The sequence below is a fragment of the Medicago sativa genome, chromosome 5 (assembly GCF_051527215.1).
Source record: "Medicago sativa cultivar Bolivia chromosome 5, Bolivia_mono, whole genome shotgun sequence".
Lineage (NCBI taxonomy): Eukaryota > Viridiplantae > Streptophyta > Magnoliopsida > Fabales > Fabaceae > Medicago > Medicago sativa.
The window spans coordinates 48,376,598-48,403,438 of record NC_140753.1 but is presented as its reverse complement, the minus strand read 5'-3'; the positions used below and the strand labels follow the sequence as shown (position 1 = coordinate 48,403,438).

The 26,841-nt window shown below is 36.6% G+C and overlaps 1 protein-coding gene, 1 long non-coding RNA gene, 1 other non-coding gene and 1 pseudogene across 3 annotated transcripts; 2 read left to right on the top strand and 2 right to left on the bottom strand.

The window, feature by feature from the left end:
* The first annotated feature begins 2,668 nt into the window (after window positions 1–2,668).
* On the top strand, window positions 2,669–3,814 carry LOC146922594 (uncharacterized). The gene is made up of 2 exons (XR_015010861.1): window positions 2,669–2,775; window positions 2,873–3,814. It is a non-coding gene; the product is annotated as an uncharacterized LOC146922594 (long non-coding RNA).
* Window positions 3,815–7,043: 3,229 nt separating this feature from the next.
* Window positions 7,044–7,803, bottom strand: LOC146922593 (secreted RxLR effector protein 161 pseudogene; annotated as a pseudogene).
* Window positions 7,804–17,170: 9,367 nt separating this feature from the next.
* Window positions 17,171–18,463, bottom strand: LOC146922592 (uncharacterized). Its single transcript, XM_085711571.1, has 2 exons — window positions 17,449–18,463; window positions 17,171–17,418 (listed from the first exon to the last, which is right to left on the bottom strand). The coding sequence occupies exons 1-2, from the start codon at window positions 18,461–18,463 to the stop codon at window positions 17,171–17,173; spliced, it is 1,263 nt and encodes a 420-aa protein (XP_085567697.1).
* Window positions 18,464–20,789: 2,326 nt separating this feature from the next.
* Window positions 20,790–20,896, top strand: LOC146922591 (small nucleolar RNA R71). Its single transcript, XR_015012933.1, has one exon. It is a non-coding gene; the product is annotated as a small nucleolar RNA R71 (small nucleolar RNA).
* Window positions 20,897–26,841: the final 5,945 nt, after the last annotated feature.

Genomic DNA, 26,841 nt, shown 5'->3' with positions numbered 1-26,841 from the left:
TGTTTTCTGCATCAAATGGAAAAATTCTATGATACTCTCATCAGATTCGGAGTAAAATTACCAAACTTCAGGGTAATTACTGCAAAGGAAAGTTTTCTAGTCTATAGTGATTCAAGAAAACAAGCAAGAGAAGAGCATCTTCAGCAAATCCTAAAGTTTGAAGAAAACTTTAGTGGGCTTGAAGCAGACTTGGGCCATCTACCCGACCCAATTCAACAGGAGTGCTGCCGACACTTTCAAAAATACAAAGGACACCAATGCAAGTGGTGTGCAAAAGACATGAATATCGTGGCCGACAAAGAATCGTTGTATGACAATGACATATCACCAAACAACGAAGAAAATGTAGAAAGTTAGTGGGCATGGGACCCATTTAGAGATAAGCCTTATCTCTAAGGCAATTATGTAACATATTTTTCTACGTTTTCTTTTTTCTTTTTGTCTTGTCATTTCTTTTGTGTGCTGTAAAGGAAAGGGACGTTGTGCCAATTATGAAGGCCAACTTGTGAGTCTCTCATCCTATAAATAAGGGCCTCGAAGCTCATTTGTATTCACCATGAATTGAAGCAATATAAGTTATATCATTTGATATGAGCTTGCTTCTTAGTTTTAAGAACTAGTGGTCCTATAGTGGTAAAACACTATAGTTGAGAATTCTTGAGGTAATACTCTGGAGGAATTCGCCCTGAGTTGGGAAAAACTCAAACACAAGCAGAAAAAACTGCTGAAGAAATCAAATTGCTGAAGCAAACCAACCATATTTCTGAAGAAATAATCAGGTATGACTTTATTGCATATTAAACATGACTGAAATTTCATATTTTGAAGGAACATCTAGTTATTATGCTGATAGCATAATAGATAATAAAATAGAAGAAGCAGATTTATCTTTAACTGCTGAAGAAAATTTTAAAAGAAAATTTAGTAAATTGAGAGAATTTCTTTCAAGAAAAAATATTCTGAAATTCGGAATAGTAAGAGGAGAAGAAGCAATTCCTATTGAAACAACTAATGGGAAAATAGCTATATCCACTATAAACAAAGAACAAATCATAAAGAGACTTGAAACGTTTTCCGAAATCGAAAGAAGAAAAATTGGTTATATTCATATATCAACCATTCAATTCTTAATCAAAAGTACCTTCATGAAAGGTATTAATTCACCCTTAGAAATAGCCCTAGAAGACTCTAGGATTTTAGATAAAAACCATGCAATGATTGCAAAAAGAAAATGTAATCTTAAAGAGGGAAAAATAAAATTTGATATAAATTTACAAATAGGATTATCCCTAAAAGATATAGATCTAGATAGATCCATAGTTTTTCATTATAAAATGGAAAATCCAAAATTCATGAAAGAAGGTAATCATCCTTTTACAATTTATTATAGAATTAATTATGCTCTGAGTAATTCACATCATAGCATAGAATTCTTAGGAAAAGATACAATTCATATTGATGAGTTGTTTAAACCATTAGTTTCTTTAGAATCACCAATCTATAAAAATTTCGCAAGAAATAGCTTTTCCTTAATAAAAGCAGAAAATAATCTGTTTGAAGAAACAGAAAAACCATTGCTCAAAAGCCAAAGTCTTCGAATGACAGATTTTAATAAACCATTAAGCTCTCAAAATATATTTGAAGATGATGCCTCATCCTTAAATAACACTTCATTCGAACCTCCTAGGAAGGATTTCGAAATAAGCAGAGAAAAAGAGCTTAAGGATCTGCATGATTCTATAAAAACTCTATCGATACAGGTTAATAAGATTAATCAAAGACTATAAAAAGTCAAAATGCCTGGATTAAATCTAAAAACAGAGTTACAACTCTATAAGCAAAAACTAGAAGAAATAATTTCTGAAATAAATTATCAAAATACAAGAATTATGTTAAAACAAATTCTTTTTGCTTCACAAGATTTAATAATCTACCATGTAGGTTCTATTTCTAAGTTATTAGAAGAAATAGAAGATTTGAATACTCTTACAAGTATTCAGCAAGAAAAAGCAAAAATGCTTTTAGAACCCTTTCAAGGTTTAACAAAAATCGAGAAAATGTTAAAACAAATAAAAACCGAACAAATGTTAGAACAAGAAAATCTCCGCTGGAGAATCCACCAATAAATATGTCTGGTTTAACATTAAAAGAAGAACTAAGGTTATTTAAAATTAGGTTGCAACATCTAGTAAGTGACATAGAATGGTATTCTGATCTAATAACATTCAAACAAATAATGTATAAAGCCCAATCTTTAATGAAAACGCATATAGATCTAATTGAAGATCTAGATAATGAAATTGAAGAAAATTCCGTCAACAACTCTATCCAAAAAATAGAGATTCAAAGAAAAAGAGCAAAAATACTTCTACAACCTTTTCAAGGTTTAGATAACATCGAGAAACTTCTAAAAGAAGCTCGAGAAAAATCCGCAAAAAACCCCATATTAAATCTGGTATCAGAGCCAGGAACACAATCCTGAGGGATAATAATGAAAACAAAAATAAAAAAGAAATTAAAAATATATTTTTTCTTAAAACAAAAGCTTTTTAAAATCGTTTTTCCAAATAACCGATTTAAAAAGACATCCACGTGGCACTCTCCCATCAAGCCACATAAGCGACTTTTCCAAAAAAGTCACAAAAGCAACTTCACCATAGAAGTCCCCTTAAAGTTATCACTACGAGTAATGCACAAGTAAAGTGACATCAGACTTATGCAAAAGTTGAATGTATTGTAGGATTCGTTTTATTTATAAAATCATTTTTAGGATAGGTAATGAGGATAAAAATGTGTAGTTGCATGACTTCTTCGACATTCTGTTGTGTTTAATTTTTATATTATTGTAATGCGAATATCTATTGATGTTTAGTAGGAACGGTTGAGTCGCAACAGTTGTAGAGAATGCTACGATGATCGGTAACAGCTTCTGGTGCAGCGGCGAAGCGTCTTCTGTGGTGGAACGAAAGGTGCCTGCAGGCACGTTAGCACTCCGACGATCAAATTAGTAATGGAACTAAGAGAAAAGTCATAGGAGAGTTGCGAAAAGTGTTGTGTACCTTGAGGGTGAAGCAAGTTCACCCTTATATAGACGCGCTCTTGGCATAACCATCTCCGGGTTATGCGGCGTATGATTAGGAGCGGGAGTGGACACGTGTAGCGTGATCCCGGCAGTGAGGCGTGTTGTGTGCTTAAGCCTTGTTCGATTATCATGCTCTCTTATGCTTTGAGCCATCAAATCAAGATTATTCCAAGATCTGACGTCTATTGTGTGATTCCTTGTTAAAATCTTGTGTGTGTCCTTCTATATGTCTACGGTGATCCTATTTTCTTAAACTCTTGGATCATTGGATCTTGTGGCTGTGATGAGTTTCCCTGTGATTAAATCTGGTCCCTCTGATTAATCAGACGGTCCAGATCTATCTAGTCTGAGCTCAATGTTTTTTTTACTAAGCTCAAACTCCTTTTAAAATCTCTACTATTTTACTATTTTCAACACTCTTTTTTACTTTCTGCACCTCTTTTGCTTAAATTTTTTCTCCAAAGTTTACAAAGAATATTGTGATTTGTTTTAATTGTTATTCACTTTTTTTTTTTATTCTTTTTGTTCTATAATTGCATTATTATTTAGAATCATCTCATGCATATTTTAATTTCGTCATTTATTTTTATTGTTATTAATTTTTAGTGTGTATTTAGGAAATGATGTAATTTACTTTTTGCACTTTATTTTTCTTGTCATTTATATTTTGTTGAAGACTTTAGCATGTATCTAGGTCCCTTGTAAATATCCATACATGAGAAGTAGCACCGACACCACACATTTACTTTTTACTGCTTTATGCCATAATCGCGACCGAGGACCAAAAAATGAATTAGTGACAATTTGGTTAATTATTGGACTTCAAAAAATTTCTTAAAATCAAACTATTAGTCATTTTAGGTTCACTTACTTGAGAATTTGCTTGGGATCCAATGTCCTTTGTAAACTTCTCGTTTTTTACGCTGTTATGCTTAGTTTTTTTTAGTTTGCGTTTAACTTAGAAAAATCATTTTCCAAAAAAATCAAATATGCCAAACTTCAAAAATATTTTCTTAAGAAACCTTGGATTTTGACCCATGAGGTCTTTTTCCTTTTATTTCTTAATCAAATTTTTAATCAATTTTAATCTTTATTTAGACTTGCTTTCTTGTAATTGAAATTAATCCACTTCACTCCTTTTTTATTCTTCTATACCTTTGAGGTCTCTCATCCCTTCTAAAAACCTTTTTTCTAAAACTTTAAAATCAACCCTTCCCACCAAAAGAAACTTTTGAGGGGAACTACATTGGTTTTGATTCCAATCTTTTGGGTATGTAGGCAAAGGATTTTATCCTTCCAAATCAAATAAAAATAAAAATAAACATACTTCTTCTCCCTCCATTTTTTCACTTAGACATTTAAGCAATTATTTTCAAAATAAGAAAATAACTTAGCACAAGATAATTTAGGCAAGAGGTTCCTAGGGAGTACCGTAGTCGTTTAGGGCGCTTAAAAACATTCCCTATGCGAAACCAACCCCCGGACCTTTAATCTCAAGGGTTTTTCTCTCTTTTTCCCTTCCCAAGAATAAAAGTAGAAAGTTCAAAGATTTTACGATTCAACACCAATTAATGGTTTGACATCCAAAAATCACGAGCACAAAAATGGCGACTTCACTGGGGATTTAAACCTCCTAAGCGGGTTAAGCCCAACTTACCTTCCTTTATACTTGTGCTTTATTGTTGCTTATACCTTGTAAATACGTGCTTACTTGTTTACTTTTAACGTGAGTGGTGGGATAAGCTCTACACCCGAGCTTGAGGAAATTTAAGTTAGGAAGGGGGTATAATCATAGTTCCATGCCAAGAGTACTATTCGGTTGTGGCGCATGTGATAACCCCACTCAATGGAGAGATCTTGGAAATATAATTTTGTCAACGTGAGTACTCATGTTTGGCATGTTATTTTCAAGTGACCGTCGAAGTTGGGAACCTTTAGTCACTTTAACCCATCCTGGCGTTTTAGGACGTAGTGTAGTGGCTAATCGAGAGTACTCTTGAATTGGTTGATACATGATACTATACCCAAACGAGACTATCCTACTAATATTGTTGGAATGAGAGTACTCCCGTCACCCGACAAATATTCGAAAGTGGTTGAAAACTTTGGGAACTTGGTAGAACCTGTAATACAGGTACATATGAAACCATAGTCCTTATAAAATGGCGTTGTTACCCTTGACTCCAACTTTGTGGAACTTAAACCTCACCATGTTTTCTATGTTCTTTGGCATAATCATGCATGTTATTCTGGCACGTTAGACTTACGATGTTCCAAACGATGTTCCAACACAGGACACAGAAAAGCAGATGTTGTATATGATGTTTAAAACATTAAGCTAACAGACACAAACATAATAATGCAAATAATAAGCAGGAAAGAAAAGAGGCACAGAGAAATTGTTAACCCAGTTCGGTGCAACGTCACCTACATCTGGGGGCTACCAAGCCAGGAAGGAAATCCACTAGTGCAGTCCATATTCAAATGCTCTCAACAAACCACGTTTGCACTTGTGACCTAGGACCTACCCCAACTAGACTTCAACCTAGGAACTCCTAGATTTGAGATCCCATCTCACTCCCTTACAACATATCACAATCCCCTGTGATTCCCAAATTACAAACTCAATTCAAATGAGGTTACCCTCAAAAATAAAAACTTGCAACCTTGCTTAAAAGCTTAGATGCAGTTCACAATCTACCTAGCTCCTTGCTTAAAAGCTTCGGAGTAGTGCACAATATTACAACTCAAAGCACAGTCCTAAACATGTACCAAGATGATACACGAAAGGCTCACAATATATATGACTCAAAACCTAAACAAAACTCTATTTGTAAACCAATGTCTCGAATAATTCTTCAGGTCTTGCAGCCTTCTTTATATACTGAAGCAAGGCATGTCATTCCTTCAATCATGCTTCAGATCGGATCAGTGACTTATTGATTAAGCAATATGGACGGATATGGAAACTCCTTGATAGTAGGCTTATTAAAAGTCACCTTAAAAATACTTTCCTAAGTCATTTTAACAATTCCTTAAGAAATCACATTTGTTCTGATCTCATCATAATTGCACACAGTTCATACCAACACATGCTGGTGTGGATTCCTTCAATTTAGCAAGCGCGTGCGTAATCATAGGTAAAGCACAGAACGTACAGACCAGGTCTGGATGTTGGAACATTGTGTTCCACGTCTGAAGTGAATATTTGTTTTAGGCAAAAGTGAAGCCAACATACAAATATCCAACAATCTCCCCCTTTGGCAAATTTTTGGCTAAAACAAATTCAGCCCACACCTGTTAAAACAGAGAGATAGCACACGCAACCTTTCCTTCAATCTTCACAATTAAAATCTTCCTTGAAGAAAGGTTCACATTCTCAAACTTCCAAAAGATACCAAAATATAGTTCTTCAGTCATCACACATAATATTTAAGACTAGAAGAATTATATTACAGGTCTCAGATTCTGCTTCCATTATTTTCTCACAACAATTAACATATGGAATTATGCAGACAAGAGAAACTAAAAGGTATCAGAGAGAAAATCAAAGTCTTGCAGCAGAGGACGTATAAGGAAAAATAAATTCCTGTACATCCTAAACAGACAGTCAACTGTCACAACACGCTACTTAGAGAAATATAGGAATATAGTAATCAGTAGCTCAAACCATCATGATGTTCCAACATCCACAGGAACATTCAGGGACAAAAGTTTACTCCCCCTCAAGGAGCACAAACATATATCTTTTACTCCCCCTGAATATATGCACAATTTTTTTTTACACAAACAAGAAGGCCAGAACCGGATGTCTCAACATCCTCAAGCACATAGTCAGGTAATAGTCAGATACAGCAAGGACATACCTACTCCCCCTTTTTAGCCATAAAATATGCCAAATTGAGATGTGATAAAAGCATAAATTACAGCTAAAAGTACCTGACACTTTGAACAGTGGTTGCTATTCCTCATGGATGCAAACACCCATCTTGCTCCGTAGTTTCTCAAATTGCTTGATATCTAAGGCTTTAGTGAAGATGTCAGCCAGTTGTTCTTCAGTTGTTACATGCTCCAGAGTTACAATTTTGTCTTCAACAAGATCTCTAATGAAGTGATGTCGTATGTCAATGTGTTTTGTTCTGCTATGTTGTATAGGATTCTTGGAAATGTTGATAGCACTTAGATTGTCACAGTACAATGTTAGAACATTTTGTTGAACATCATACTCTTCCAGCATTTGCTTCATCCAGACTAACTGAGAGCAGCTACTACCTGCAGCAATATATTCTGCTTCTGCTGTTGATAGAGACACAAAATTTTGTTTCTTGCTGAACCAAGACACCAAATTGTTTCCAAGGAAGAAACAGCCCCCTGAAGTACTTTTTTTGTCATCTGCACTACCTGCCCAATCTGCATCACAATAGCCAATCAACCTGCAGTTTCCACCGTGAGAATAGAGAATCCCATAGTCTGTGGTGCCATTTATGTATTTCAGAATCCTTTTAACTTGAACAAGATGACTCATTTTAGGATCTGCTTGATATCTAGCACAAACCCCTACATCAAAAGTTATGTCAGGTCTGCTTGCTGTAAGATATAGGAGACTTCCAATCATGCTTCTGTACAGGCTTTGATCAACAGCTACACCATTTTCATCTTTGGATAGCTTTACATGAGTGGCTGCTGGTGTTCTTTTATGACTGGCATTATCTAGCCCGAACTTCTTCACAATATTCTTGGCATACTTGCTCTGAGAAATGAAGGTTGTATCTTCCATCTGTCTGACTTGCAGACCAAGAAAATAAGTCAGTTCTCCCACAAGACTCATCTCCAATTTAGACTGCATCTGATGAACAAAATGTTGAACCATTTGATTCGACATTCCTCCAAACACAATGTCATCAACATAGATTTGTGCAATCATGAGTCGTCCTTTGTCCTTCTTAACAAACAAGGTCTTATCTGTACCTCCCTTCTTGTATCCTTGATGTGTCAGAAATTCTGTGAGTCTTTCATACCAAGCCCTAGGTGCTTGTTTTAGTCCATACAGTGCCTTCTTCAACTTATACACATGATCAGGAAAATTTGGATCAACAAATCCTTTTGGCTGTTCAACATAGACTTCTTCATGGAGATATCCATTTAAAAATGCACTTTTCACATCCATCTGAAACAATTTGAACTTCAGGATACAAGCCACTCCCAAAAGTAGCCTAATAGATTCCAGTCTGGCCACAGGTGCAAATGTTTCATCAAAGTCTAATCCTTCTACTTGTGTGTAACCTTGTGCTACCAGTCTTGCCTTGTTTCTGGTAACAGTGCCATTTTCATCTGACTTGTTTTTTTAGATCCATTTTGTTCCAATGACATTTATGTCATTTGGTCTAGGCACCAGGTCCCATACTTCACTTCTTTTGAACTGGTTGAGTTCCTCTTGCATGGCTTCAATCCAGCAATCATCAATGAGAGCTTCCTTAACATTTTTCGGTTCAAATTTTGACACAAAACAAGAATTGGAGACAACCTCATTAGATCTCCTGGTTCTGATTCCCTGATCTGGATCTCCAATAATGAGCTCTTGAGGATGATTCTTCTGAACTCTGATTGAAGGTCCTTTACTTGATTCTGCATTCTCTAGATCAATATCTTCAGAGTTAGTCCGAGGTTCTTCATCAGCTTCAGGCCTTACTTTCTCTTGAACAGATGTTTCAGGATATGCTTCAACACCAGGTACAACTTCAAGCATTGGTTCTTTAACCATATCATCTACCACTACATTGACGGATTCCATAACAACTTGAGTCCTGTTATTAAACACTCTATAGGCTCTGCTGTTAGTAGAGTAACCAAGAAAAACTCCTACATCACTCTTTGGATCCATTTTTCTTCTGTAGTCTCTATCTGCTAGAATGTAACATTTGCTACCAAAGACATGAAAGTAATTTACAGTAGGCTTTCTCTCCTTCCATAGCTCATACAAGGTAGTTGTAGTACCTGTTCTTAGTGTGACTCTGTTATGAACATGACAAGTTGTATTCATAGCTTCAGCCCAGAAATAAAGAGGTAGGTGTTTAGCATGTAACATGACTCTGGCAGATTCTTGTAGAGTCCTATTCTTCCTTTCCACCACTCCATTCTGTTGAGGTGTTATGGGAGATGAGAATTCATGCCTGATTCCTTCTTCTGCACAAAATTCATGAAACCTGGAGTTTTCAAATTCTGTTCCATGATCACTTTTTATCCTGACAATACCTCTATTTTTCTCTCTTTGTAGTTGGATACAGAGTTCCTTGAGTGATTCAAAGGTATCAGATTTTTCTCTGATGAAGTTCACCCAGGTAAATCTTGAAAAGTCATCAACAACCACCAGAACATACTTCTTGCCACCAATGCTAGCTACTTGCATGGGTCCCATTAAATCAATATGAAGAAGCTCAAGAGTTTTTGTGGTTCCATGATGTTCCAACCTAGGATGGGACATCCGAGTCTGTTTACCAACTTAACATTCACCACAAATATTTCTATCAGTGATTTCCAGTTTGGGTATACCTCTGATTGCTTCTAGAGAGATAGCTTTCTTTATTCCTTGCATATTCAAGTGACCTAGTTTTTGATGCCACAATGTTACCTCTTCAGCTTTGCTCAGCATGCATGAAGATATGAGAGCCTGTTCTTGAGAAATCCATAAATAGCAGTTGTCCTTAGACCTAGTACCTTTCATACTCACCTTACCCTTTTCATCTATGATCTGGCACTCAGTTTTACTAAAATTTACACTTAGCCCCTGATCACATAATTGACTAATACTGATCAGATTTGCAGCCAACCCTTTGACCAACAAGACATTATTCAGTCTTGGTGATCCTTCACTAACTAAGTCTCCAATCCCCACAATTTTTCCTTTAGCACCATCCCCAAATGTGACATAACTTTTGGAATAAGGTCTGACATTTCCTAGAAAATTGTCCATCCCTGTCATGTGACGAGAACACCCACTATCAAAGTACCAATCTTCACTGGAGGATGCTCTCAAGGAGGTATGGGCTATTAGACCTAAGCATTTAGGTTTCCACTCCTTCTTGACCCCTTTCCAGGTTGAACTAGGTTGATATTGCCTAGGTACACCATACAGATCAAAACAAACAGATGTTTTATGACCTTGTCTGTGGCAAAAATGACACTTCCAAGGGAGATTCTCTTTTACTAAGTCAGTTTTAGGATGTTGTACCAAATGTTCTAACATTGGACCTCTATTAGTGATGGTATCTGCTTTAACTGAGGCTACAAACTTAATTTTCTTAACAGGCTTTCCCTTCTTGGCCTTATGATAGTGTTCTAAGGCCTGAATATAGCTACTATTTTGTTGTTCCTGTTTCAGGTGTTCATGTGTAAAGCCTATGCCATTTGGTTTACCTATCACTTGACCTTCTAACATCCTATCTAGAACATCAGTTCCAGTGGTCATCATTCTAACTTGTTTGAGGACATTATCAAGTTGGAAATTTAGTAACATTACCTCTTTGTTTAGATCAGAGATTTTAATCAGATGACCAATCCTTTCTTCCTAGAGATGATCAATGATTTCTTCCTGCTCCATCATACGCCTGGAAGTGCTGTCATCATGAATGTCTTGATAACCACAAGACACAGTTACTTTCTCATAATCAGAATCTTCATTTTCAGATTCAGGTTCCACTCTCCCAGTCATAGCACTGCCACGTTTAGCAGCATCACTATCAACATCTCCATCTGTTCCTTCATCATCAGACCAGGACACAATCATCCCTTTCTTTTGCTTCTTAAGGAAAGTTGCACATTCAGTTCTGATGTGACCATAACCTTCACACTCATGGCATTGCACACCTTTGTATCGATTGTTTTTCTCTTCATTTTTCTCATACCTTTGATTAGCTTGTTGCCTGTCAGTGTTCCATCTGATGTTCCGCCCATTCCCTCTGGATCTGCTACTTACTTATTTGAGAATTTTGTTAAACTGTCTCCCTAGCATCACAAAGTCCTTTGGCAGATTCTCATCCTTCATGCCTTCTTCCAGTCCTTCATCATCAGCAGTGTTTGCTGTGAAGGCTATGCCTTTTCCTTTCTTCTCATATCTATTATCAACCATAAGCTCAAAGTTTTGAAGAGAACCTATGAGCTCTTCCACCTGCATGTTGGATACATCTTGGGCTTCCTCAATGGCCGTGACCTTCATGTCAAATATCTTTGGTAGAGATCTGAGAATTTTCCTTACCAACTTTTCATCTGATAGTTTTTCTCCAAGAGAATCAAATGAATTGGCAATGTCAAGGACATTCATGTAGTAATCCTGTATAGTCTCATCCTCTTGCATTCTTAGGCTTTCAAATTTGGTTGTCAGGAGTTGAATCCTTGAGCTCTTCACCTTGGAGGTACCTTCATGAGCGGTCTTTAGGATGTCCCAAGCATCTTTGGCAACATCACATTTTTTGATCAGTCTGAACATATTTTTGTCCACTCCATTGAAAAGGGCATTTAGGGCCTTGGAGTTTGCAAGAGCCAGTTCATCTTCAGGCAGTGTCCAGTCATCTTCCGGCTTCAAAACTGTGGTTTTATTGCCATCTTTGTCAAGAACAACTGGATGTTCCCAACCTTTCATCACAGCCTTCCAAGTCTTGCTGTCAATAGACTTGAGATAGGCACTCATGCGTGACTTCCAGTAGTCATAGTTTGTTCCATCTAGTAACGGTGACCTGTTAACGAAACCTTCTTCTTTCTCCATATTGCCAGAATAGATCTCCTCTGGATCTCACCCAATAACAGGCAGGGTGCCTGCTCTGATGCCAATTGTTATTCTGGCACGTTAGACTTACGATGTTCCAAACGATGTTCCAACACAGGACACAGAAAAGCAGATGTTGTATATGATGTTTAGAACATTAAGCTAACAGACACAAACATAATAATGCAAATAATAAGCAGGAAAGAAAAGAGGCACAGAGAAATTGCTAACCCAGTTCGGTGCAACGTCACCTACATCTGGGGGCTACCAAGCCAGGAAGGAAATCCACTAGTACAGTCCGTATTCAAAAGCTCTCAGCAAACCACATTTGCACTTGTGACCTAGGACCTACCCAAACTAGACTTCAACCTAGGAACTCCTAGATTTGAGATCCCATCTCACTCCCTTACAACAGATCACAATCCCCTGTGATTCCCAAATTACAGACTCAATTCAAATGAGGTTACCCTCAAAAATAACAACTTGCAACCTTGCTTAAAAGCTTAGATGCAATTCACAATCTACCTAGCTCCTTGCTTAAAAGCTTCGGAGTAGTGCACAATATTACAACTCAAAGCACAGTCCTAAACATGTACCAAGATGATACACGAAAGGCTCACAATATATATGACTCAAAACCTAAACAAAACTCTATTTGTAAACCAATGTCTTGAATAATTCTTCAGGTCTTGCAGCCTTCTTTATATACTGAAGCAAGGCGTGTCATTCCTTCAATCATGCTTCAGATCGGATCAGTGACTTATTGATTAAGCAATATGGACGGATATGGAAACTCCTTGATAGTAGGCTTATTAAAAATCACCTTAAAAATACTTTCCTAAGTCATTTTAACAATTCCTTAAGAAATCACATTTGTTCTGATCTCATCATAATTGCACACGGTTCATACCAACACATGCTGGTGTGGATTCCTTCAATTTAGCAAGCGCGTGCGTAATCATAGGTAAAGCACAGAACGTACAGACCAGGTCTGGATTTTGGAACATTGTGTTCCACATCTGAAGTGAATATTTGTTTTAGGCAAAAGTGAAGCCAACATACAAATATCCAACAATGCATACATGCATTCATCCATAAACAACTTTTTCCATCAAATATTGAAGGTACAGACCTTGTAAGAATGAGTACCAAGAAATAAAACTTCAAAAATCTTAACTAAGCATTTGCTTTTGTTAAGAACTTCTTCCTTGGTTTCGTTCTTACCTTTTTAAAAGGAAACCTTATGCAATATCTTTACGAATTTCAAATGAAATCATGTTCCTATACGATGTTTACAATTAACTTCGATAAGTCCTTCAAAAAAAAAATATTTTGCATAAACATATCATGCATTAGTTAGCATTCATAGTTTCTAGTCCGTGTCTCATAATTTGGTTTTTTCTACAAAAGGTCAATCCATCAGTCTACTCGCATCTACAACACTCGAGCAAATCATAATGGACCATCTTGAACAAGAGAACCACAAGCTTCGTGAAGAGGTGACAACCCTCCGGGCTGAAAATGAGATTTTGAGGAACTTAGTGTCTTTGATGATGGTTGCACAGAGTCAGCCATTATCTCTTCCAGTTGGCTCTCAAGCTCAGACGGTTGCTTCCACTATGCCGATTTCAACAGTGTTTGCTAGTACTCCTCAACTTGCTATGCTTGAAGGTTATCTTTGGAGTACGCCTTTAAGTTCTGGTGATGTATTCCGTCCGGGTGTCTCTAAGGTTCAAGCTCCTTTTGTGCAACACACAACGTCTTTCCCTTAATCAGGCCCTTTGTTCCCTCAAGCTGCTATGACTTACTCATTACCTTTGATTCATACTACTCAGCAGTACCACAAACCCATTTATCACTCAGGAGGTGTGGCTGCATACGACCGGATAGATAAACTGAAAGAAAAGTTTGATAGAATACAGTTGGAATTGAAAGCTCTCCGTGGGAAAGAACTGTTCGTAAAAAATGCTTATGATCTTTGCTTGGTTCCCAATGTCGTGATACCACCCAAATTCAAAGTCCGTAATTTTGAGAAGTACAAAGGGAACACTTGCCCTAAGATTCATTTGGTGATGTAAGTGAGAAAGATGTCTGCATATGTCGGAAATGATGAGCTCCTCATCCACTATTTCCAATATAGTTTGACTGGTGCCGCATTGATATGGTACATGGGTTTATACAAGGTTGATATCAGAACTTTCAAAGAGTTGGGCGAGACTTTCATCCAGCGATACAACTACAACTTGCACTTGGCACCAGACAGAAAGGAGCTACAGGCCATGACCCAGAATGAAAATGAATCCTTCAGAGCTTATGCCCAACGTTGGAGAGATTTCTCTGCATAACTTCGTCCACCTCTGGAAGAGAAAGAGTTGACCGAGATTTTCCTTGAGGCTGTGGATCAGTTCTATTATGAGCATATGCTTGCTAGTGCATCTGGCAACTTTAAGGAAATGATGACCGTGGGCATGCGTATTTAAAAGTGGGTCCGAAAAGGACTTTTGCTCAAAGACAGTGTTCCCACTGATGGTTCAGAGGAGGAAGAATAGGAAATGAGTGTGGTGGAAAGTCAGCCTCAACAACAATATCCAGCTTATCACCCTGTTGCCGTTGTTATGCCTGATGCCAATGTTGTTCAAAATTCGGGTTATCAGTCCCAGTTTCAACAATATCAACAACCGCATCCAGTTTATCAACCTCAGCTTCAGCAATATCAACAACAGCCCCGACGACAAGCTTCGGGACAACCACAGCTTCAACAATATTTTCAAGTGGCGCATGTTATTTTCATGTTTGGCATATTATTTTCAAGTGACCGTGTCCAACTTTTCTATCAATTAACAGTGCAAAACTTCATCAAACTAACAATCCAACATACAACCTTGATAGAGCCAAACCGCAAGCGCACGGCCTATCGAAGTAATAGTAGTAAGTAGAGTATCGTTCCGCTAGGGAGTTGGTCAATTTAATTAACTTTTAATGAATGATTAGAGAAGAGAAAGCTGATTAGAAAGGGTTTGATTGCTGAAGGTAAAAACAATAATAATAAAGGGGCCTTAGGATCATTGGTTCATCTTAATAACTAATCCTTCACTAGACAAAACCTAAACTTCTAATTTCATGGTTTACACACTAATTTCTAAAGACCGGTTTCCCTTAGCCCCTCACCTTTCCGATGAAAGTCCGGTGAGAGTTTACTTCTAGCAACCAAGCCTATTTCACTGACATGATTACTAGAAGATGCATAGAGGATTGAAACTACTCTTTGTCTCAATAGTTGCAAAGACTATTTCACTGTTTTGCAACTATTGTCTAGATTCACTTGTTCCAACATCAAGACTCCGCTCTCGCTTTATGAATTGATGTTTGGGATGATGGATTAACGATTATCAAACCCTCCGCTTTCGCTTCCACAGTTTGATAATTGTTAATCCACGTTAAGACGGTGAATCTAGATTAGAAATTAGGGTTACATAGAAATTAGGGTTTAGACATGTTTTGTTTAGGATTGAGTCATTAGACTCCCCAATAATCCTAAGACTAAGAAGTCTACTCACTCATGTTCATCGTAGACATGGAGGAAGAAGAGAGAAATACGGTAAAATAAATTGCAAGGAAAGTAAAAGGAAAATAAAGACTTTTATTAAAATAATACTTGAAATAAACAAAGTAAAGGATGATTGTTTATGGTGGAGAGCTACTCTATTTATAGCTTTACATTCGACTTAGAAACTAAGCAACTAAAAGGATAAAACGGTAAAGCTGCAACAGGGTAACTTGGCCTTGAAGAAAAAGCAGCAAAAGTGGTTCTGGGGACGGGCACGGCCGTGCCACATGTTGGCACGGGCCGTGCCAAGCTTCTGGTAAGGGGAAATGTATTTTTGCCCCGTATCTTCGTATTCTTGCGCTGTATTTTGCTCCAGTCCTCTTTCTTTTGCTCCAAGGCACCTTCCACCATATATTTATTCCTAAAATAAAATAAAACACAATTTGAAGTAAAATATTCTAAACTAAAATAAAATGCAATAAAATAAAATCAAATCTAAAATAAAACTAAACTAAATAAGGCAATAAATAATACTATCTATGACTCATCAAACTCCCCCACACTTGAATCTTTGCTTGTCCTCAAGCAAAAGGCAGCAAACATAGCAGCAACGAAGATTGATTTATGGCAATATTAAGAACATAAGTCTCAAAGAAAGGTTTTGCCTCAAGTACACTAATTTCAATTTCAAACACTTCTCATGAACCTATTCTACCCAACATCAAGTCTCAAGTGAGTGTGTGTGTGCAGTCCAACCCTTTTCTTGCTCCTGTATAAGACAGATATTATGAGGAATAGGTTCTATCCTTAGTGCTAAAGTAACCGAGAAAAGTCCTTTCTTCATTTCATATAAGAGTGATGGGAATTTGAGTTAAAATTAGATTAGATATAACAATTAAGCACAAAGGGGCTGCAGATGCTTAGGGGCTATCTATCCTCGTAGGAAGTCTTCTCGGATGTAATTGTCCTTTCCCCCTAGATTCAAAATCACCCTAAGCAGTGCTGCAAAATTATTTATTTGTTTCATCTCCGCGTAGGAAGTCTTTTTGGATGTAATTGTCCTTTCCCCCTAGCATTGATGAATTTGTTTCACTTTAAGTTCAAATTAAGGAGTCACCACCACAATTAGGAAGTCAGGATGTAATTGTCCTTTCCCCCATATGTTGGTGCCATTCTCCCGCCCCATTTAACATTAACAAATTAATAAGAATATAACAATTAAGAACAATTTGATTAATTTTCCCACACAAACTTATACTACTTTTACTCTTAAGACTTTAGAGGGTCTAAGTTAACACTAAAGATAGAACGTGTTCCTTAAAATACCTATTCATACATTTACTCAAGGATTGCAACCGGGTGCTTTTCTCATTGGAGAATTTTCACAATAAAACATGATATGGGTATAGCAAGAACATAAGAAACACAAGAAACTATTTTCATGTACAAGAAGCAACCTTTAGAGAAGAGACAAAACAAAAATTTTCATGCCATATTTATATTAAAAACAAGCTACTTAGTCATGCCTCTTGCTATAAAAACAAAACAAAAGAATAAAGTTCAAGGGAGTTTGGACACTACGACTCTAGACACTTTATTAGGCCCCCCCCACACTTAGGGGAAGCATTGTCCTCAATGATTCAAAAGAAAAAGAAATTAAAAAGAAGGAGAAGAAGTAAGAAGAAGATGGAGTAGAAGAGGATGAAAGAAGGAGATGAGTAGAATAATGAGAGATATAGGGAGAAGAAGAAGGGAAGAGAGGAAGAGGAAAGCTCACATTTGTTTATTGAGGTCCGTAAGGAGGACCTTGAAGTTGGAGGTGTTGCATCATCCGACGGAGCATCTCATTATTTTCATCATTGACACGGTTGCCCCTTTGAACTTCATTGCGAAGGCCGGAGATCTCAACACCTTGCCTTTGTTGCTCGGTGCTCATCCTCTCGATTTCATTGTGAATCCATGTCCATCTTTGATTTTCATTAAGCTCATCGGCTTCATGGCCATGGTGCCCCTCTTGGTGCAAGTTAGCACCTTCTCCTTCATCATGGTGCAAGCTAGCACCCTCTCCTTCATCATCTTGTTGTTCTAGAACCTGCACATCATCAACATACAACCAATTTTCTTCCACCTCGGTGGTAGTCCGAGATGGGTTAGGCAATAAAAACACGATTGGCACATTTAGCTTAAGTTGGTAATGTAGTGGTGGACGATGTTTAATGAAATTCATAGCAATGAGGGTTTCCCGGTTAAGCTTATTGTTTCCCTCAATTGGTTTGATCCCCTCATCCTCACTCACACCAAAACATCGAGCTATGTATGTAATGATGCCACCCACCACTATGTCTCCCCTACCGGCTGGTCTAGTAGCTACAAAGTCTAGGTAATCAATCAAATAAAAGCCAGTGTTGACGGGGTGGTTATAGAGCATTGCCCATAACATGAACAACTCATCGGTTCTAGTGTTTCCTAGCTCGGTTCTTCCCCAAATAGTGCAAGCCATGACCCTCTGAAGGTACCTAAGTACGGGGTTGTGAATGTTGCTAGCTTTGTTGGCTCTAGGGACATAGTTATCAAGGCCGGTGATACGGTTCCAAAAGGCAGCTGGGTCATAGTTATCCGGTTTCAGACTATCATCCCAATGATCATGAATATACCCCTCATTGACAAAACCTAAGGCTTCACAAAAGTGCTGAAGAGACATATTATAATCAATGTTCATTAACCGGAAAACAACTCTATGGTTAGGGTTATCAAAATTCAACTTATCTTTAGTGAAAACAAGTGAGCTTAAAAATTCATAAGTAAAATTCTCATAACCCCTCAAAGGTGTTAGCATATCAGTCCAACCTAGCCTACCTATCAACCTAAAAACATCATCTCTAAGCCCTAGCACTTGCAAATCATAGGAATCAGGATATCTAGAGGGATGTAAGGTTTTAGAAGTAAGAATTTTGTACCTGTCCCTTTGTTTGTTGTCTTTGAACTGAATTCCACGATTCTTGACTTGTGTTTGCTTCTTTGGGGGAGGACCGGAAGAACTTGCTGGTTCCTTTCCACTTCTTCTTCTTGAAGCCATTTGACCTTGGTTATGGTTGGTATGAAAGTTTGGGGTTTGGGAAGATTTTTGGTGGAAAGGATTGGTTTAGGGTTGGGGTGGATGTTTAAGTAAGGTTTATGGGTTTAGTTATGGAGATTGGTTGAGGTTTTGTGGTGATTGGGTTAGGTTTTGAAGGATTAGGGTTTTGGTGAATTATGGGTTTGGGTGGATGAAAGTTGTTTTTGATTGGTGATTTTTGTTTTGGATGAAGTTTGTGATTGATTGGTGAAAGAATGGAGTAGATTGATGAAGAATTGAGTGAGATATGGAGGTTTGAAGGTTTGAAGGTTATGGAGGTTTAGAGAGAAGTTTGAAGGTAGAGAGAGGTTTGTGGTTTGAGAATGAATGGAGAAGAAGAAGAAAAATTTGGTTTAAAAAGGCCAGAACACGGGCACGGCCGTGCCAACCTTGGCACGGGCCGTGCCAACTTTCTGTGGCTCCCAACCTTCTTTTCTTCAAAAACACTGGCACGGCCGTGCCAGATCCAGCACGGGCCGTGCCAACACTCTGGTCAGAGGGACTTCAAAATTTTTCATTTTCTTGATTTTTCTCGAATCATACTTGGACAATTACCTACAAAACAAATTAAAACAAAGAAAAACAAAACAAAAACAATTAAATGCGTGGGTTGCCTCCCACGAAGCGCTCTTTTAATGTCATTAGCTTGACGGTTAGAAAGAGTCCTTAGAATGGATCAAAGATATCATGTTGTGTAGATGGCGCTATAAAACGTTCTTTCACAACATGATCGTTAAGCATGCAACAAGAGTAAAGAGCGGGACCTTTCATAACGTTTTCCAACTCAAATCCTACCATCTTATCACTCACTTGAAAGACGATCCTACCAAGTTTAACATCAATGAGGGCTCCTGCAGTTGCGAGGAACGGTCTACCTAGGATTATAGGGACGTCATCGTCCTCTTCAATGTCAACGACTACAAAATCAGTGGGGATGTATATCCCCTCTATCTTAACAGGTATGTCCTCGACAAATCCTACAAGTTTCATGGTAGAACGATCAGCTATTTTTAATTCCATCTCGGTAGGTTTCAACTCTCCTATCCCTATCCTTTTAAGCAGAGACAAAGGCAGCAAACTAACACTAGCTCCTAAGTCACATAAGGCTTTGTTTATGGATTCATTCCCAATTTCACATGGTATGGCAAAGCTACCTGGATCTCTAAGCTTAGGGGGTGCTTCTTGGATGATTGCACTAGTTTCCTTAGCCAAGGCTATTGTCTCATTATGCTCTATAGCCCTTTTCTTTGAAAAAATTTCCTTTAAAAACTTGGCATAAAGAGGCATCCTAGACAAAGCTTCAGCAAAGGGAAGTTTAATGCAAATCTTCCTAAGTATGTTAACAAATTTTTCAAATTTACCCTCTAGTTTAAGCTTTTCGGGATTTAAGGGGGATGGAGTTTTGTTTTCTTCAAGTGGTTTAGCTTCTTCTATCACAACTTTATCACCTAAGGGCTTGACATTTTCTTTCCCAATGTTTTTAACCTTAGCAAAAGTTTCACCTAACTTACTACCCCTAAAAGATATGACATTAACTTGGGCTTTGGGGTTGGCTTCGGTTTGACCAGGAAAGACTCCCGGTGTTTGGGAAGATGTAGCCACTTGTTGGGCTATTTGGGCGATTTGTGTTTCAAGCATTTTAGAGTGAGTAGCAATAGAATCAACCTTGGTATTGAGCTTGGAAAGAGAATCATTCAGAAATCCAGTTTGGTTTTTAAGTTCTTGGAGTTGTTTGTTTTGGTTGGCAATAGAATTTTCCAACAAAATTTCCAAATTGGATTTTTGAGTGAATCTTTGGTTGTTTGCATAACCGGGTGGTGCTACTTGTCCATAGAGATTTTGGTTTTTATAAAAATTTTGATTTTGTCGCATCCCTTGGTTGTATTGAGCATAATTCATTTGCTCAACACCCTTAGTAGCACTACCTAGTTGGCAATCAACACCAGCATGACCAGCTATACCACATATTTCACAAGAAGGAGTAGATGCAGAATTGATAGCACTAACATTGAATTTTTCAAGTTTTTCAGTTAGTGTATCAATTTTAGAGGCAAGGTGATCATAGTTAGAGACTTCGTGTATACCTGCCTCCTTTTTGGAGGATGAAGAACTAGAGATGGCTCTCTCGTCGGTCCATTTGTAATGATTTTGAGCCATGTCTTCAATTAGGGCATACGCCTCCGTGTAGTTTTTGTTCATAAGTGCTCCACTTGCAGCTGCATCAACAGACATCTTAGTGGTATAAGACAAGCCATTATAAAAAGTGTGGACTATAAGCCACTTCTCTAGGCCATGGTGGGGACAAAGTCTTAGCATTTCTTTGAAACGCTCCCACGCCTCATAGAGAGATTCCCCATCTTTTTGATTGAACCGTGTGATTTGGTCTCTAAGTTTAGCGGTTTTAGATGGTGGAAAGAAACGGGCAAGGAATGCTTGCCTCATCTGATCCCATGAAGTAATGGAACCGACTTCGAGGGAATGGAACCAAGCGCTAGCTCTATCCCTTAAGGAAAAGGGAAAGAGATGAAGTCTTACGGCCTCTTGGTTCTCCTTCATGGTTCCACTAATTCGTAGGAAAACAGAGATGTGAAGATTGGGATCCTCTGTGGGGGATCCCGAGAATTGGTTTTGCTGCACCAAGTTAAGTAGGGCAGGCTTGATTTCAAAGTTGTCATCCTCAACCGTTGGGTACACAATAACAGCTTGTGGCTCAGCCGTAGACGGCGTTGCATACTCTTTGAGAGTGCGATTGGCCATGGCGGTGTTATTTTGTGCTGCTCTCCTCCTTCTATGTAAGAACCTTTCGATCTCGGGTATGAATACCGCTTGATTTCTAGTTCTTCGCATACAAGGTTGAGAACCCAAGAAGTTAACGATAACAGAAAAATAAAAAGGTAAAAATAAAAATAAAAAGAAAAGAGAAAGAAGAAGAGAGAATTCTAATCACTAAGAAAAAGCTAATCAAATTAGTTAACTCCCCGGCAACGGCGCCAAAAACTTGATAGAGCCAAACCGCAAGCGCACGGCCTATCGAAGTAATAGTAGTAAGTAGAGTATCGTTCCGCTAGGGAGTTGGTCAATTTAATTAACTTTTAATGAATGATTAGAGAAGAGAAAGCTGATTAGAAAGGGTTTGATTGCTGAAGGTAAAAACAATAATAATAAAGGGGCCTTAGGATCATTGGTTCATCTTAATAACTAATCCTTCACTAGACAAAACCTAAACTTCTAATTTCATGGTTTACACACTAATTTCTAAAGACCGGTTTCCCTTAGCCCCTCACCTTTCCGATGAAAGTCCGGTGAGAGTTTACTTCTAGCAACCAAGCCTATTTCACTGACATGATTACTAGAAGATGCATAGAGGATTGAAACTACTCTTTGTCTCAATAGTTGCAAAGACTATTTCACTGTTTTGCAACTATTGTCTAGATTCACTTGTTCCAACATCAAGACTCCGCTCTCGCTTTATGAATTGATGTTTGGGATGATGGATTAACGATTATCAAACCCTCCGCTTTCGTTTCCACAGTTTGATAATTGTTAATCCACGTTAAGACGGTGAATCTAGATTAGAAATTAGGGTTACATAGAAATTAGGGTTTAGACATGTTTTGTTTAGGATTGAGTCATTAGACTCCCCAATAATCCTAAGACTAAGAAGTCTACTCACTCATGTTCATCGTAGACATGGAGGAAGAAGAGAGAAATACGGTAAAATAAATTGCAAGGAAAGTAAAAGGAAAATAAAGACTTTTATTAAAATAATACTTGAAATAAACAAAGTAAAGGATGATTGTTTATGGTGGAGAGCTACTCTATTTATAGCTTTACATTCGACTTAGAAACTAAGCAACTAAAAGGATAAAACGGTAAAGCTGCAACAGGGTAACTTGGCCTTGAAGAAAAAGCAGCAAAAGTGGTTCTGGGGACGGGCACGGCCGTGCCACATGTTGGCACGGGCCGTGCCAAGCTTCTGGTAAGGGGAAATGTATTTTTGCCCCGTATCTTCGTATTCTTGCGCTGTATTTTGCTCCAGTCCTCTTTCTTTTGCTCCAAGGCACCTTCCACCATATATTTATTCCTAAAATAAAATAAAACACAATTTGAAGTAAAATATTCTAAACTAAAATAAAATGCAATAAAATAAAATCAAATCTAAAATAAAACTAAACTAAATAAGGCAATAAATAATACTATCTATGACTCATCAAACCTCTTAATTAGGACTCCAATGATTTTGGAGGCTACATGTTTCAACAATAACATAGTAGTTGCATACCTCTAAAATACATTCTGTAACAACTCAAACACAGTACCAAAGAAACTCAAGCAACACATACATAAAAAAGTGAAATCATCAATTGTGTAACAACTCCAAATTGCTCTTTTTTTTTCTTTTTTTAACAACCAATTTTATTAAGAACCAGTCACACAAGAAGCGCCAATTGGGCGAGAAAACAGCAACCAGGTTACACACCCAGACCGCAGCAAAAATCAGAAAAATACAATACACCTGTAAGCACACAAATGCCAACAGAATGCTCCAAATTGCTCTAACAACACAAATAATCGTATTAGGAACCATATAAAGCTAAATCTTCAATTCTGGAAAATTATTAAGTATAAATAAATCCCCTTCAAAATAAAACCAAAAATAAATGAATTGATTGAAGGAGGAGGAGAGATCCATTGGTTTTGGAAGCTAATTTGCTCAATTGTGTTAAATCATTTTGAGGAAAGAATTTAACTGTATCGAATAGAGAGATCGAGATAGAAAGAGAGAGAGATGACCGTCGGAGGTAGGTCGTAGCCGGAGGTTGGGGTCGCCGGAGAAGAGGGTTGCCGACCGTATGGGTGTAGGAAGGTGACGGCGGCACCTCAAATCAGTTGTGGAAGATGGCAGCAGAGGACTTTGCCCCGGTGAAGGTTGGGGTCGGCGGAGAAGAACATGGTTGTTGAGGGGGTAAAGTTGAAGACGCATCTCAGGAAGAAGAAAAGCTGAAGCGTAGAAAAGAAAAACGTAAAAGGAATTGAGTGAGATTTGGTTAACATACTCACTTTTAATCTCAGCCTTTACTTTTTAAGCTAATGGCTAATAAACCATTCTCACATTCTCACATAATAAACTCATTCTCATTAGATATGTTCTCTATATATATATGGGGCATATCAAGTGAGAATGGGTTCTCATTAGATATGTTCTCTATATGTTCTCTTTTTAATCTAAAGGTTGATATTTATTCTTATCATTCTCACATTAGTTACCCATTCTCACTTGATATGCCCCCTATATATATATATATATATATATATATATATATATATATATATATATATATATATATATATATATATCCTTTTAACTGTTAAAAAAAGTTATTTCAAATTTATTTTTTAATTATCATAAAAATATTATCAATTTTCATTGTTTAAACGGAACAACATGAATAAGATGATAATTTATGATAGATTAGTTTAACTTCAAGTATGCAGAGAAATATTTTTAGGAAGACATGAAACTAGAACAACTTTATTATCAAAAAAATTTAAAATTGTATCGATTTTATTTTTTATCATGCAAACCATTGGTTTTTTTATTATCTTTAGTCATCCATTAATGTAATTCTGAATTTTTGTTAAAATTTGATAGTCATTTTTTTTAGCAAAAAAGGAGTAGCTAGCAAAGTGCTAGTCTACCAAAATGTATAAATAGAAAAGAAGAAAAAGGAGGGGGACCAAACCAAACCTCCCTACATATTAACAAATCTGAAGTTAGGCATACCTAACTTGTTCTTAACAAAAAAACTCCCTAATACAAGAAAGCAGAGAAAGCCAAACAATTAAAGCCTAAGAGGATAGACCAAAATTAGCAAGTAAGTCTGCGCAAATATTAGGAATTCTTATAAAATACTTTCAAATCTTAAAAGTCTATGAACTAAAATCCCTCTAAATCTTAAAAGTCTTTTATAAAAATCTTGAAAGTTAATACATTCCTCCACAATCTTTTAAAATCTTCAAGACTTTTTTTTTGCGCCAAAATAGTCTTTTAAAATCTCAATCTAATACACCCCTGACTTAGGTAAAATCCATACCTAGGAATTAAATGTGCATTCGCTTATGAATTGATTTTCATGTTGGGCTAATATACAAGAGTTATCATATCCTTAATAAATTTTACAAAATCAAATAATTCAACCAAAAAGTTAATTAAAAAAATATACAACTATCCTTGGTGACATGGAGAAGAATTGTTTTACAACATGTCTGAAGAGTGAAGCACGGACACAAACGAGGATACCAGACAAGACATGGATATACTGACGCGTTCATATTGATAATAATTTAAGAAAATGACATAATTCAGTGTAATCGAGGTGTCGGTGTAGGTTACACTGACACGTGTTCGACACCAAAACACACCTAATTCAAAGAGTGCTCATGTTTGGTAAAGACTTTGAACTCATTGTGTGTATGTATGCTCATAATTTTATTTATCTATTTTGAAAAAAATTACTAGTTGATGCTTTCTGATTTGATTTTCCATTCTTTACATTTTTTTTTTTTATAATAAGCTATTCCATTCTTACCTCAGTAACACATCGGTTTATATCATAACAAATTCATTAGTTTCTTACAATACAGAAAAAGTAAAATATTAGTATTGTATTTTTTTTTTTATCTTTCAGACTATTTTCTAACTATTTTTTGTAATTGTAATACAAGGACGATGGTAAGTATAGTTTATATGCACATGATACGTAATTATTTTACAGATATCCAGCTATTATGAAAATTTATAGCTGGTTAACTAACATCATATTTGTAACACAAAATAATTTAAGAATATGGCTTCTTGATCTTGATAGCATATATTTATATTAGTTTGTGTCATTGAGCATGAAGCTGATGATTAGGTTGTTTACATTGATCATATTGATCTGTTGATGATTCAATTTTGGGTGGTTCAACTTGTGAGGCAGTGATTGACATGTTCATTTGTCCATGTGGCATCATATTTTGGATGTGGTGATGATGATGATCAGTTCCTACTATGTCATGTTGAATATGATGATGTTGTTGATGAGGATATAATGTGTATCCTTGTGGCCATGCTTGCATGTTACCATCGTTTGGATTTGCCACGTGGCATTCTCCTATACCTCTTTGATCAACAACATTTGAACTTGTTCCTTGTGAAAATGAACCATACACAGCTGAAGATAAATCCCTAAACATATCATCATAATCATCATCATCTAGTAAAGATCAAATATTTATGCAGAAAATATTTAAAACGGACAATTATATGATTTTTAAAACATTAAATACAATTATTTTTTAATTGTCCATCAAATTGTTTTAATGTGTCCTTATAATTGTACAATATAAAATTGTTGCATAGCTTGAAATTGAAGGATTGAGGCACAATTCAAAACCGAATTTTGTCTACTAAGCAAACGAATTATAATATCCATGAAATTGTATTGTGCATAAATATATGCGTTTGGAGGAGGGTGGGTCGAAATGTATGTTGTGTCCGAGGTTGATATAGGATGAAGATCATTTGTTTTGTAGAAGTAGTTTTGTCGGAAATGTTTGGTATTCGATTTTCAAGTGGATTGAAATGGGAGTGATTTTTTGTTTAACATCCTAAGTTTAATAGTTTTGTTTAACAGGTTGAATACCCCTTATATTGTTTCCGAATTGTGGGTTAAGTACTCTTTATACTTCTTTCCTTTTTCTAATAATTAACAATGACATAAATGTTAAGCTAACACGCACTTTTAACCCACCAAATTTTAAAATTGGACCATTTTGATCTTCCTATTTTTAAAATTACAATTTTAGCCCCTTTTACAAAAGTGTGATCACTCTTGATTTTTTTTTTTGGTAAAGTAGTTTGATTGCTATAATTCACTTTATAAGATGACCACCCTTATATTTTACTCAGTCAACATGTGGACAATTTTTTTTAAAAAAAAATAATTCCCAATTGAGCGAATACATCTAAATGAATTAAAAAAAAAATGATAAATCACTTCTTCTTCTTTTTTCCACCTCATGCATCATCTTCTCCATACAAAAATAAATTACAAAAATCTCTAAAATTAAAAAGTTTATATTTAATGTTATGATTTAAAATATTTAACTTTATTTCAAATATAAGTTTAGCATCAAGTGTTTTTTATTTATTATGTGAGTTTCTAAAATCTCATACATTATATTAAATTGGGTACAAAATGAATCATAGAAATTATGCACTTTCAAATGAGTTCTTTTTTAAATAATTGGATCACAGTTGCAAGAGGAATATTCTTATATATGAGATAAAAGGA